This window comes from Saccopteryx bilineata, chromosome 6, assembly GCF_036850765.1.
Source record: "Saccopteryx bilineata isolate mSacBil1 chromosome 6, mSacBil1_pri_phased_curated, whole genome shotgun sequence".
Classification (NCBI taxonomy): Eukaryota; Metazoa; Chordata; class Mammalia; order Chiroptera; family Emballonuridae; genus Saccopteryx; species Saccopteryx bilineata.
Window position 1 is genome coordinate 122,241,441 of NC_089495.1, and position 14,232 is coordinate 122,255,672.

A 14,232-nucleotide genomic window follows, 5' to 3' on the forward strand; every position below is an offset into this window, starting at 1 on the left:
TCTTGCCCTGACCAGGTAGCTTAATTGCTCAGAGCAGCGGTTCTCAACCTGTGGGTTGCGATGGCTTTAGGCGACCCCTGTGTTTTGGTCGTTCGACCTCCGCCGGGGTTGCGACCCACAGGTTGAGAACTGCTGGCTTAGAGCATCGTCCTAAAAAAGAAAAAAAGTATAATAATTTTTTTGATTGATTGATTTTAGAGAGAGGGAGATGGACAAAGAGACAGAGGGAAACATTCATTTCTTGTTCCACTTAAATTGTGCATTCTTTGGTTGATTCTTGTTTGTGCCCTGACCAGGGATCCATCTGGCAATATTGCCTTATGGAAAACTATGCGCTAACCAGTTAACAGTTTGGCCAGTGCTAGAATAATTTTTTTTTTATTCTTATTTTATTTATTCATTTTTAGAGAAGAGAGAGAGATAGAGAGGGAGAGGAGAAAGAGACAGAGAGAGAGAAGGGGAGAGGAGCTAGAAGCATCAACTCCCATATTTGCCTTGATCAGGCAAGCCCAGGGTTTTGAACCGGCGACCTCAGCATTTCCAGGTCGATGCTTTATCCACTGTGCCACCACAGGTCAGTAGAATAATTTTTTTTTAAATGAGAGGAGGAGAAAGAGACAGACTGCAGCATATGCCCTGACCAGGGCTCATTTGGCAACCTCTGTCTGGGGCCAAAGCTCAACCAAGCTATCCTCAGTGCCCGGGATGACACTAAAACCAATCAACCAATTGAGCCACCAGATGCTGGAGGGGAAGAGAGAGTGAGGGGAGGAAGGGCAAGAGAACAAGATGGTAGTTTCTCCTGTGTGCCCTGACTGGGAATTGAACCTGGGATGTACATACGCTGGGTTGAGAGTATCCATTGAGCCAACCAGCCAGGGCTAGAATAATCTTAAGTAGTTTGCTTTTTTTGTCAGAGACAGTGAGAGTCAGAGAGAGGGATAAACAGATAAAAGGGGAGAGAGATGAGAAGCATCAGTTCTTCATTTCTTAGTTGTTCATTGACTGCTTTCTCCTTTATGCCTTGATGGGGGGGTGGCCCTATAGCAGAGTGAGTGACCACTTGCTGAAGCCAGTGACCTTGGGCTTCAAGCCAGCGACTATGGGGTCATGTCTATGATCCCATGCTTAAGCCAGAGACCCCACACTCAAGCTGGTGAGCCTGTGCTCAAGCCAGCGACCTTGAGGTTTTGAACCTGGATCCTCCTTGTCCCAATCCGATGCTCTTATCACTGCGCCACTGCCTGGTCAGGCTTGAGTAGTTTTTCTAGACCAATGTTCTCCTTTTGGTTCAAGGACTCTTTAAGAAACATAAGTTGGCCTGACCAGGCAGTGGCGCAGTGAATAGAGCGTTGGACTAGGATGCAGAGGACCCAGGTTTGAGACCCTGAGGTTGCCAGCTTGAGCGTGGGCTCATCTGGCTTGAGCAAAGCTCACCAGCTTGGATCCAAGGTCGCTGGCTTGAGCAAGGGGTTACTCGGTCTGCTGAAGGCCCGCGGTCAAGGCACATAAGAGAAAGCAATCAATGAACAACTAAGGTATCACAGCGGCAATGAAAAACTGATGATTGATGCTTCTCATCTCTCTTCGTTCCTGTCTGTCCCTATCTATCCCTCTCTCTGACTCTCACTCTGTCCCTGTAAAAAAAAAAAAAGAAAAATAAACATAAGTTGGCCTTGGCCAGTTGCCTCAGCGGTAAAGCGTCGACCCGGTGAGTGGAGGACCTAGGGGTGATTCCTGGACAGGGCACATGGGAGAAGCATCCATCTGCTTTTCTACCCTTCACCCTCTCCTTTCTCTCTGTCTCTCTCTTCCCCTCCCACAGTCAAAGCTTCATTTTAGCAAAGTTGGCCCAGGCGCTGAGGATGGCTTGATAACCTCTGCCTCAGATCCTAGAATGGCTCCGGTTGCAACCGAGCAATAGCTGAGATGGGCAGAGCATCGACCCCTAGTGGGCACACCAGGTGGATCCTGGTTGGGGCACATTCAGGAATCTGTCTGTCTGCCTCCCCGCTTCTCACTTCAGAAAAATACAAAAAAAAAGAAAGAAAGAAATATAAATTATAGTTTTGTTTTTTGTTTCCAGACAAATACCCAAAAGTGGAATTCCTGGTTTATAGGACAGATAGATACATATTTAGCTAAAGTAAACTGTCAGTTCTTCAAAGTGCTTATACCACTATTTTCACCAAAATGTGTGACAGTTCTAGTTTTTCCACATCTTCATCGACTCTTTGTATGATGTCTTTTATTTTAGCAGTTTTCATTCTAGTGGGTGCACAGTGATAAGTCATAATTTTTATTTGTATTTCTCTAATGATAAAGACATTGAGCGCCTGACCAGGTGGTGGCGCAGTGGATAGAGCGTCAACTGGGATGAAGATGTCCCAGGTTCGAGACCCCGAGGTCACCAGCTTGAGGGGGGACCAAGATCACTGGCTCCAGCAAGGGGTTTCTCGGTCTGCTGAAGGCCCGTGGTCAAGGCACATATGAGAAAGCAATCAATGAACAACTAAGGTGTTGCAATGTGCAACGGAAAACTAATGATTGATGCTTCTCGTCTCTGTCCATTCCTGTCTGTCTGTCCCTGCCTGTCCCTCTGACTCACTGTCTCTGTAATAAATAAATAAATAAATAAAATTAAAAAAAAAAACCCGAAAAACTAAAATAAAAAATAAGATATTGAGCATCTTTTTAAATTTTTACTTATAAATTTTTAGAGGGAGAAAACTTTGATTTGTTGTTTCACTTATTGCATTCATTTATTCTTATTTTGTGTGTGTGACAGAGAGAGAGACAGGGAGAGACAGGACGGGATAGAGATGAGAAGTGTATCAAGTCTTCCTTGTGGCATCTTAGTTGTTCATTGCTTTCTTATATGTGCCTGGATAGTGGAGGAGGGGAGGCTACAGTAGAGCAAGTGATTCCTTGTTCAAGCCAGCAACCTTGGACTTTAAGCCAGTGGCCTTGGAGCTCAAGCCCGCTACCTTGGGGCTTTGAACATGGGTCCTCTGCATCCCAGCCCGAGGCTCTATCCACTGTGCCACCACCCGGTCAGGTATCATTTCTTGATCCTTGAATGTGCCCAGACCAGGGGTCGAACTTGCAGCCTTGGCATGTCGGGACAATGCTCTAACCAGCTGAGCTATCCAGCTAGGGCTTGTATATCTTTTTATGTGTTTGTATATCTTTGATAAAATGTGTGTTAAAATCTTGCTTGACCGGGCTGTGGCGCAGTAGATGGAGCATCAGACTGGGATGCGGAGAACTCAGGTTTGAGACCCCGAGGTCGCCAGCTTGAGCGCGGGCTCATCTGGTTTGAGCAAAGCTTACCTGCTTGGACCCAAGGTCGCTGGCTCGAGCGAGGGGTTGCTCGGTCTACTGTAGCCCCACGGTCAAGGCACATATGAGAAAGCAATCAATTGAACAACTAAGGTGTTGCAACAAGATACTGATGATGCTTCTCATCTCTCTCCGTTCCTATCTGTCTGTCCCTATTTATCCCTCTCTCTGACTCTGTCTCTGTAAAAAATAAATAAAATCTTTTGCCCATTTTGTTACTGGGTTGGTACTTTTATTAATGAATTGTAAGAGTTATTTATATATTCTGAATATCAAATATGTTTTGAAGATATTTTCTCTCAGTCTGCAGCTTACATTTCCATTTTCTTAACAGCATCCTTTTTTTTTTTTTTTAAGAATTTTTATAAGACTTTATTTGCCTGGTCAAGCCCCATATGGAAAGCAACAATGAGTTGATGCTTCCTGCTCCCCTCACCTTCACCTTTCTCTCTCTCCTCTCTCTAAAATCATTTGAGTCAAAGAATCGTTTCTTTGAGTCAAAGTGACAACATAACAGAAGCCCTTAACAGTATTTTTTTTTTTTTAGTTTTTCTATTGATTTGAAAGAGAAAAAGGGGAAAGGGAAGAAGAAAAAGGGAGGGAGAGAGTGAGAGAAGCATCAACCAGTTCCACTTAGGAGTTCCATTTAGTTGCACTCATTGGTTGCCTCTTGTCTGTGCTGTGACCTGGGATTGAATCCAGGATTTCAGTGCACCAGGACAATGCTTTGTCCACTGAGCCTCCTGGCCAGGGCCAACAGTATCTTTTTTTTTTTTTTTTTTTTTTTTTTTTGTATTTTTCTGAAGTGAGGTGGGGAGGCAGAGAGACAGATTCCCACAAGCGCCTGACTGGGATTTTCCCCGCATGCTCACTAGGAGGTGATGCTCTACCCATCTGGGGCGTTGCTCTGTTGCAACTGGAGCCATTGGAGCGCATCCTCAGTGCCCCCAGGGCCAAGTCCAATTTATACATTTTCTTCTTCTACACTTTATGCTTTTTTTGTGTCCTATATATCTTTGTGAAGATATGCTAAGCCAGAGGTACACAGAAGAGGATCTGTGTTAGCAAACTCTTAATGACCGAGTAGACTAAGCAAGGAGGAAGCATTACACACAGTGGTGCTGGAATAAATGGGTATTGAACCTGACTAGGTGGTGGCACAGTGGATAGAGCATTGGACTAAGATGCGAAGGACCCAAGTTGGAAACTGAGGTGGCAGGCTTGAGCGCAGGCTCACCAGCTTGAACCCAAAGGTTGCTGGCTGGAAGCCTAAGGTTGCTAGCTTGAGCAAGGGGTCTTATATATCTTTGTTTTCTTTAAGGTCAGAAGGATTTTCTACTGTGCTTTTCAAGTTTTATAGATTTTGTTCTCTGTTTGTGTCTAAATTTTAGAAATTTTTATCTATTTCTATGGTATGAGTTTCAGTTTTTGCATTTGCATACCTTTTTTTTTTGACAATGACAGAGGGACAGATAGGGACAGACAGACTGGAAGGGAGAGTGGTGAGAAGCATCAGTTTTTCGTTGTGACACCTTAGTTGTTCATTGATTGCTTTCTCATATATGCCTTGATCCGGGGCCTTTAGCAGACCAAGTAACCCCTTGCTCAAGCCAGTGACCTTGGGTCCAAGCTGGTGAGCTTTGCTCAAACCAGATGAGCCTGCGCTCAAGCTGGCGACCTTGGGGTCTCGAACCTGGGTCCTGCGCATCTCAGTCCGACGCTCTGTCCACTGCGCCACCGCCTGGTCAGGCAGTAGCTTTTATTTTTATCAACACTTGAGAAGAGGCAGGCCGGGTTGAAGTGCCCAGCAAAGCTCATTTGCTTGTTTAGGGTTGAATAGCCTGGACTGATCTCATCCACATTCAGCTGTGTACATAGATTAGCACTTAACTTTCTTCTTTTTTTTTTTTTTTTTTTTTTTAAATTTTTATTTATTTATTTTAATTTATTCATTTTTAGAGAGGAGAGAGAGAGGGAGAGAGACATAGAGGGAGAGGCAGAGAGAGAGAAGGAGGGAGGAGCTGGAAGCATCAACTCCCATATGTGCCTTGACCAGGCAAGCCCAGGGTTTCGAACCGGCAACCTCAGCGTTTCCAGGTAAACGCTTTATCCACTGCGCCACCACAGGTCAGGCAGCACTTAACTTTCATGACCACCAAATTCTAGAATTGTACTTGCAAGTCTTTTGAAAGCAAAGCCTTTAGTAAGACTAAATTTGTGTGCTTTATTTTTTACTAGTTGATTCCAGGAGTGAATTCCAAGAAGATGCAGATGTGTTTTGACTGGGGTCCAGGGGAGATGCTGTTATGTGAAACCTCCTTCAACAAAAAAGGTAGTTATTATTATTTTTTCCAGATTATCTGTCTTGACACATTTTGTTTCTTTTTTTACTTTATTCTCCCAGATTTGACTAGCTCATGCATGGTACAGTTGAAATTATTTTGAACCATTTTCATTTTTGAAACTTTAGTTGTTTAAGATTTTCATTGATTATGGTTCTAGGGAAAGAAATTAATAATCTTTCAGGTGTTAAAGAAGGGTTTTCTTTTTTTTCTTTTTTAGAGAATTTCTTCTCTTAATCTGAGATGCTTTGGAGCTGGGGGGTAGCTGGAAGGGTTATTGCAGGAGGGTGAGAATTGTTTCATCTTTATTTTTAAATTTTTATTTATTTTTAAAATTTAATTTAAAAAATTAAATCTAACAGTGTGACAATGATCATATAAGAGTACACAGGTTTCAGTAAACATCTCTATAGCATTTGAACTGTTGATTGTGCTGTGTGCCCGTTACCCAAGGTCAAGTCATTTTCTATCACCATTATTTGTCCCTCTTTACTCCCTTCCTCTCCACCCTCCCCCTTATTTTTATTTTTCAATTACAACTTACATTCAATATTTTGTATCAGTTTCAGGTGGAAAAGGTTGTCTTTATATTTACAAACTTCAGGCATATCCCTGTTTTTGTCCAGAATGACTTAGTTCCCTTCATAGCAGCATTCTTATTGTGAAACTTGGGAGGTTTTGTAGTCCTTACCTTTATGTTACTGTGATCTTGATTGAATTCTGTAGGCTGTTCAAATGAGGTAGAGAGTGAAGCAACTTTTTTGGTTTGTTCTCTGAGCTCCATCAGGTATTGGACATGCATTTTCCTTCTGATACAGACTCCCACTAGTAGCATGATAAAACTGAAATCTTGACATTTGATTTTCCTTCCTTATTTAACAAAAATTTTTTTTAGTATTTATTTTACTGATTTTTAGAGAATGGAAGAGAGAGACAGGAACACCTGTTTCTGTGGGTGCTCATACTGGGGATCAAACCAGCAATCTCTGTTCTTCGGGATAATGCTCTAACCAGCTGAGCTATCTGGCCAGGGCTTGCTTGCTTTTTTTTTTTTTTAAGATTTTATTTATTCATTTCAGAGAGGGGAGAGAAAGGGGGGAAAGGGAGGAGTAGAAAGCATCAACTCCCATATGTGCCTTGACCAGACAAGCCCAGGGTTTTGAACCAGCGACCTCAGAGTTCCAGGTTGACACTTTATCCACTGCGCCACCACAGGTCGTTTACTTGCTTCTTTTTAAGAGCAAAGTCTCAGGAAATGAAGAGTATTTTTTAAAGCTTTGACAGAGTCTTTATCCAAAGAACAGGTTTTCTTTCTTTTATATGGATTGGGTTGAGCTTATAAAAGACTTATAATTTTGGCAAATTATAATATAGTGTATAGCTTGTTTAATTTTTTTTCATTTTTTAGAGAGAGGGACAGACAGTAGAGAGATGAGATGCATCAACTCGTTGTGGCATGTCAGTTGTTCATTGATTGTTTTCTCATCAGGGGCAGGGGAGGGGCCTCCAAGCGAGCCAGTAACCCCTTGCTCAAGCCAGTGACCTTGGGGTCATGTCTATGATCCCACGCTCAAGCCAGTGAACCGTCACTCAAACTGGTGACCTCGGGGTCTCAAACCTGGGTCCTCAGTGTCCCAGGCTGATTATCCACTGTGCCACCACCTGGTCAGACCAGTTTTTGTAATTTTTTTTTTTTTTTTTTTTCTGAAGCTGGAAACAGGGAGAGACAGTCAGACAGACTCCCGCATGCGCCCGACCGGGATCCACCCGGCACGCCCACCAGGGGCGATGCTCTGCCCACCAGGGAGCGATGCTCTGCCACGACCAGAGCCACTCTAGCACCTGGGGCAGAGGCCAAGGAGCCATCTCCAGCGCCCGGGCCATCTTTGCTCCAATGGAGCCTTGGCTGCGGGAGGGGAAGAGAGAGACAGAGAGGAAGGGGGGGGGGGTAGAGAAGCAAATGGGCGCTTCTCCTCTGTGCCCTGGCCGGGAATCGAACCCGGGTCCCCGCACGCCAGGCCGACGCTCTACCACTGAGCCAACCGGCCAGGGCTAGTTTTTGTAATTTTTAAGTGATGTAGTTTTTCTTGATCTTATAGTTGAGTTGTCCCTAATGTTGCTAAATATTTATCAGATATGTCGGTAGTGAAGATCTTGGGCTTGGCAGAGCTGTAGAACCTGCCAAAGGGACAGTTCAGAAGAGAAACTTCTGGGAATATGTCTGATGGTCTTATACTTAGTGAGAAAGCTTATCAAAATTTCTAGTTTGTCCTCTGTTGTTGGAAACACAGGTTTTCTTTTGTTTGTTTATATCTATTGAAATCACATTCAGGACAAGCCACTGAACATTGCACAACTTGTTTGAGATGCTGTTCTATAAGGAATTTTCAGTGCCCTGACCTGTGGTGGCGCAGTGGATGAAGCGTTGAACTGGAGCACTGAGGTCACCGGTTTGAAATCCTGGGCTTGCCTGGTCAGGGCACATATGGGAGTTGATGCTTCCTGCTCCTCCCCTCCTTCCCTCCCTCCCTTCCTTTTTTCTTTCTTTTCTTTTCTTTTCTTTTCTTTTCTTTTCTTTTCTTTTCTTTTCTTTTCTTTTCTTTTTTCTTTTCTTTTCTTTTCCCTTCCTTCCTTCCTTCCTTCCTTCCTTCCTTCCTTCCTTCCTTCCTTCCTTCCTTCCTTCCTTCCTTCCTTCCTTTTCCTCTCCCTACCCTCTTCTCTAAAATAAATAAAAATAATTTTTTTCACAAGTTGATGGTTTATGATTTATTATGGAGCCTTTTTATTGATGTTGCAAAATAGGTCAGTCAGTTTTTGAATTTTTAAAAAATATTTTATTGATTTTACCGAGAAGGGGGGGGAGCAAGAAGTATCAACTCATAGCTGCTTCATTTCAGTTGTTCATTGACTGTTTGTCATTTATGCCTTGAACAAGCAAGCCCAGGGATTTGAACTGCTGACCTCAGCATTCTAGGTAAATGCACCATCCACTGAGTGACTACACATGGGGTAATTCTTGATTTAAAAAAAAAATTTTAGCCTGACCTGTGGTAGCGCAGTGGATAAAGCGTCAACTTGGAAACGCTGAGGTTGCGTGGTTCGAAACCCTGGGCTTGCCTGGTCGAGGCACATATGGGAGTTGATGTTTCCTGCTCCTCCCCCTTCTCTCTCTCTCTCTCTCTCTCCTCTCTATAATGAATAAATAAAAATAAAATCTTTTTAAAAAAAAAATTTATTTTTAACTTTATTCAGTTTTTTTTGAGAGAGACACAGAGAGAGAGAGAGAGAGAGAGAGGGGAGAGGAGCAGAAAGCATCAACTCTCATATGTGCTTTGGCCAGGCAAGCACAGGGTTTTGAACCGGCGACCTCAGTGTTCCCAGGTCAACACTTTATCCACTGCGCCACCACAGGTCAAGCAATTCTTGATTTTTTTAAAAAAAATTTTATTTATTGATTTAGTGAGAGAGGAAGGGAGAAACAGTGAGACAGGAATATTGATCTGTTCCTGTATGTGCCCTGACTGGGGATTATACAGTCAGCCTCTGTGCTTTGGGACGATACTCTAACCATCCAAACTATCCAGGGCAATTCTTGATTTTTTTTTAATCTTAATGGTAATGGTAGTGCAAAGTAATAAAAAATACATTTATTTGACTTTGAGGTTATCTAAAACTTTGTAGATTTACTAAGTTTTACATAGGCTTATATTGAGTTTACTTTTTTTTAAGTAGAGTTTGATTGATGGAGGTGAAAGGTAGTTTCACAATATTCCAGTGAGCCCTGGCCAGATAGCTCAGTTGGTCAGAGCAGTGTTTTTCAACTGTGGATCTATGGACAGGTCCACCAGAAATTTCATGCCAGTCTACGAAAGGGTTAACCATGCTGATGTTGTATGAAGATTATAGAGCCAGTGATCTTACGATAGTTGACTTTGCTTATGCTCAGGGTGATTTCTGCTTTAGCAGTCTCCGAAATAATTTTCCTGTTTTCATTGGTCCCAAGTGTAAAAATGTTGAAAACCACTGAGTTAGAGCAGGGGTCAGGAACCTTTTTGGCTGAGAGAGCCATGAATGCCACATATTTTAAAATGTAATTCCGTGAGAGCCATACAATATGTTTAACACTAAATACAAGTAAATGTGTGCATTTTATGTAAGACCAACACTTTTAAAGTACAATAAGTATCTGAATTCTTTTTAATAATGTTGTTATGCTGTTGCTAACCAATGATGAATAAAGTACTTCTTACCATTAATGCCACTTCTGGTGCTGCATGGTTTTGCTGGTGACTTTGTAGTTTGGTTGATACATGTAAGGTTAAGCTTCATGCAGGTGGTGAGACTTCCATCCATTAAACGTGACCGTAAGTTGGTCTTAACGTTCTTTAGATGTGAGAAAGACTGTTCACATGCATACGTAGAGCCAAACATTGTCAGTACAGCAATATTCACATGCTGCATTGTGTGGTGTGTGACGGGAAGCATGTTCCAAGTTTGGACAGTCAGCTAGTCCGCGGGTTGAAGTTTTTTCATTTCTACCCACTTGTGTTTGCTCACCAACTCTGCTTGCTGTTGTGCAAATCTTTCTAAATCTTCATTCAGTGACTTGAACTTATTCACCCACATATCTGAGGCCTACAGGTCAGCAACGTGTAGCTCCGAATCTCTGATAGAGACACTGGGGATGTAACTCAGGTCGGCGCTGTCTACTGCACACTCGTGTAGATGGATGATGAACTTAAAAAGATGAGTGCACTCACGAAATTCTCCAAAGCATGCTTTGAATGACTGCAGGAGATTATATGTGAAGCCTGCTAGCTGCTGGAGATCAAGATGTTGAGCAGGGTCACTTGCTGTGCATGCATTTTTTTTTTTTTTTTTTTTTTTTTGCATTTTTCTGAAGCTGGAAACAGGGAGAGACAGTCAGACAGACTCCCGCATGCGCCCGACCGGGATCCACCCGGCACGCCCACCAGGGGGCGACGCTCTGCCCATCCTGGGCGTCGCCATGTTGCGACCCTCCTGGGTGTCGCCATGTTGCGACCAGAGCCACTCTAGCGCCTGGGGCAGAGGCCACAGAGCCATCCCCAGCGCCCGGGCCATCTTTGCTCCAATGGAGCCTTGGCTGCGGGAGGGGAAGAGAGAGACAGAGAGGAAGGCGCGGCGGAGGGGTGGAGAAGCAAATGGGCGCTTCTCCTATGTGCCCTGGCCGGGAATCGAACCCGGGTCCTCCACACGCTAGGCTGACGCTCTACCGCTGAGCCAACCGGCCAGGGCCCAGAAGCATGTCTTTTATTCATTTGATTATCCTGTCTTTGTCCAAAAAGTTGTCAAAAGTTCATTGGCAACATCAAGTATGAATGTTTTGGCATACTCCCCATCTGTGAATGGCTTTCCGTTTCTCAAAATTACTGAAGCACAAGCAAAGCTAGCCAAATTCCAGTCACCTTGTTGGGTCCAAACACGGAGTTGCTGCTGACTAGCTTGCACTCTGCACAGTACCTCTTGACATGCTTTCTTCCTGCTGTCCCCTGCTGGATATTTCGACGCAAATGTAGTATGGCGTGTGTCAAAGTGCCCCTTATATATTTGACCATTTCATCCATGCAATTTTTATCATTGCATATTAGACACACTGCAGAACCTGCTCTCTCCACAGAGGCGAATTCCTCTGTCTATTCGTGCTGAAAAGTACAATACTCAACTTTTTTTCTTTTAGCCGTCATGGTCAAAAGGGTTTCTACAGTTAGCTAGCTGACTACTTGATTAAAAGGAGGGAAATTTACTTCCTGACCTCACAATGACCCATGTAAGTTACGCATTATCCAATAAAAATTTGGTGTTGCCCTGGAGAACAGTTGTGATTGGCTCCAGCCACCCACAACCATGAACATGAGTAGTAGGAAATGAATGGATTGTAATACATGAGAATGTTTTATTCTTTTAATGTTATTATTATTTTTATTGAAGATTTGTTTGCGAGCCAGATGCAGCCATCAAAAGAGCCACATCTGGCTCGCGAGCCATAGGTTCCTGACCCCTGAGTTATAGTATTGTACCGAAATGCAAAGGTTGTAGGTCTGATTCTCTGGTCAGGGCACGAACAGGAACAGAGCAATGTCTCTTTCTCCTCTCTCCCTTTTTTTATTCAAAACCATTCAAAAAAACAAAAAAATAGCGCTGCTTGAAAAGCTTATTTGGTTAGAGCTTCATCCCAAAGCACAAAAAAACCACAAAAAAATCATATTGGCCAGTGGTGGCAGTGAATGGAGTGTTGACCTAGAACGCTAAGGTCACTGGTTCAAAACCATGGGGCTACCCAGTCAAGACACATACAAATGGTCAATGAACAACTGAAATGAAGCAACTGTGAGTTGATACTTCTCATTTCCCCTACCTCTCTGTCCCATCTCTCTGTAAAATCAATAAATAAAATCTTAAAAAAACAAAACAAAATAAAGGCCCTGGCTGGTTGGATCAGTGGTAGAGCGTCAGCCTGGCATGCAGGAGTCCCAGGTTTGATTCCTGACCAGGGCACACAGGAGAAGGGCCCATCTGCTTCTCCACCCCTCCCCCTCTTCTTCCTCTCTGTCTCTCTCTTTCCTTCCCGCAGCCAAGGCTCCATTGGAGCATAGTTGGCCCAGGTGCTGAGAATGGCTCTGTGGCCTCTGCCTCAGGCACTAGAATGGCTCTGGTTGCAACAGAGCAAGGCCCCAGATGGGCAGAGCATTGCCCCCTGGTGGGCGTGCTGGGTGGATCCCGGTCGGGCGCATGCGGGAGTCTGTCTGACTGCCTCCCCGTTTCCAACTTCAGAAAAATACAAAAAAAAAAAATTTTCACAAAAAGGTAGATCAAAATACAAATACTGATTGACTTATGACCTATGCAACTTACAACCATTCAACTTTACGTACACAATCGCTAGCCACGACTGCTCCACGTCTGGCAGCGCAAGCGTTGCCCAGCTGGGCGTATGACAGTGCGGACCAGCTTCCGGCAGCACTACCATCTCCGCGTGCACCATTTCAACTGTTATCCCAGACTTGGTACAGCAGTTTGTGTTTTGTGTCTTGGATATTTTTCATCAAAGCTCTCCTAAGATGTCTACCAAGAGGAAATTGTCTTTGCAAATATTAAACCAGTTGTACTGGTAATGCAGTGTTTTACTTAAACCTGACGAATGTAAAAATAAGAAACAAAATGGTGTAGAGATGATACAAATGACATAAAATGAACAAAGAAAATTATGATATATAATAATGAAAATTATGATAAAATATGACTTAAAGATTTTTATAACATCATTTCACAGTACTGTACATATAACCTGCTCAACTTACGACCAAATCGTGTTATGACTGGTCTGTCCGAACCAATCATGGTCGTAAGTCGAGCACTAGCTGTATGCTAGTGAGTTAAGCCTGAGAAGAAACATTTGTTTTTAAAAATTCAGGCAGTGGAGCAGTGGATAGAGTGTCAGACTGGAACACAGATGACCCAGGTTCGAAACCCCGAGGTTACCAGATTGAGTGCAGGCTCATCCAGCTTGAGCACAGGCTCACCAGCTTGAGCGTGGCATCATAAACATGACCCCACGGTTGCTGGCTTGAGTCTAAGGTCCCTGTTTTGAGCAAAGGGTCATTTGTTCTGTATCTCCCCAGTCAAGGTATGAGAAATCAATCAATGAAGGAGCCTAAGGAGCCACAACGAAGAATTGATGCTTCTTATCTCTCTCCCTTCCTGTCTGTCTGTCCCTATCTGTCCCTCTCTCTGTCTCTGTCACAAAAAAGAAAAATTATGTGTGGAAAATTGATAAATGATACTATTTTTTAAATTAATTAATTCATTCATTCATTTTAGAGAGGAGAGGGAGAGACAGAGAGAAGGGGGGAGGAGCTGGAAGCATCAACTCCCATATGTGCCTTGACCAGGCAAGCCCAGGGTTTCAAACTGGCAACCTCAGCATTTCCAGGTTGACACTTTATCCACTGCGCCACCACAGGTCAGGCCATATAAATGATACTATTTTTAATGAATGAAATCAGCAAAAAGCTGAAGCTTTTGTAATTACATACTCATTTAAAAGTCTTGTAGTGTATTCTATGAAGGTCATGGTGATGTTAATTTTTTTTTTTTCTATTTTGTTTCAGAAACATCAGAAATGGTGCCAGGCTGCCCCTTTATCTATATCATCCGAAAAGATGTGGATATTTACTCTAAAATCTTGAGAAAACTCTTTAATGAATCACATGGAATATTTGTGGGCCTCCAGAGAATTGAGGAAGAATTAACTGGAAAATCCAGAAAAGCTCAGTAAGTAGAGTGCTAAAGTGCACAACTAAAATGTGAAAAGCCAAATGAAATGCCTTCCTGTCCTTTTGCATGATGGGTGGATATCCCGGAGAAGAGAGGGGACTCCTGGTTCTTCTACTTTGTAACCTCTGTACTGGGCATTGTTAGTGGTCAGAGGTGGAAGTGTCTCATAGGGGATGTGTAAGTGGTGTTGATTGACTTGCTGGCTTGATAAGCTTTTTTTGTTTATATTCCT

At 43.2% G+C, this 14,232-nt stretch overlaps 1 protein-coding gene across 2 annotated transcripts in view; it reads left to right on the plus strand.

Moving 5' to 3' along the window:
- NUP85 (nucleoporin 85) overlaps positions 1 to 14,232 on the plus strand; it is a 46,572-nt gene that overhangs the window by 2,528 nt on the left and 29,812 nt on the right. For both annotated transcript variants that reach the window (XM_066234006.1, XM_066234005.1), the window contains exons 2-3: positions 5,581 to 5,674; positions 13,835 to 13,997. In XM_066234006.1, the coding sequence (XP_066090103.1) occupies positions 5,581 to 5,674; positions 13,835 to 13,997 (257 nt within the window). The remainder of the gene's footprint in view (positions 1 to 5,580; positions 5,675 to 13,834; positions 13,998 to 14,232) is intronic.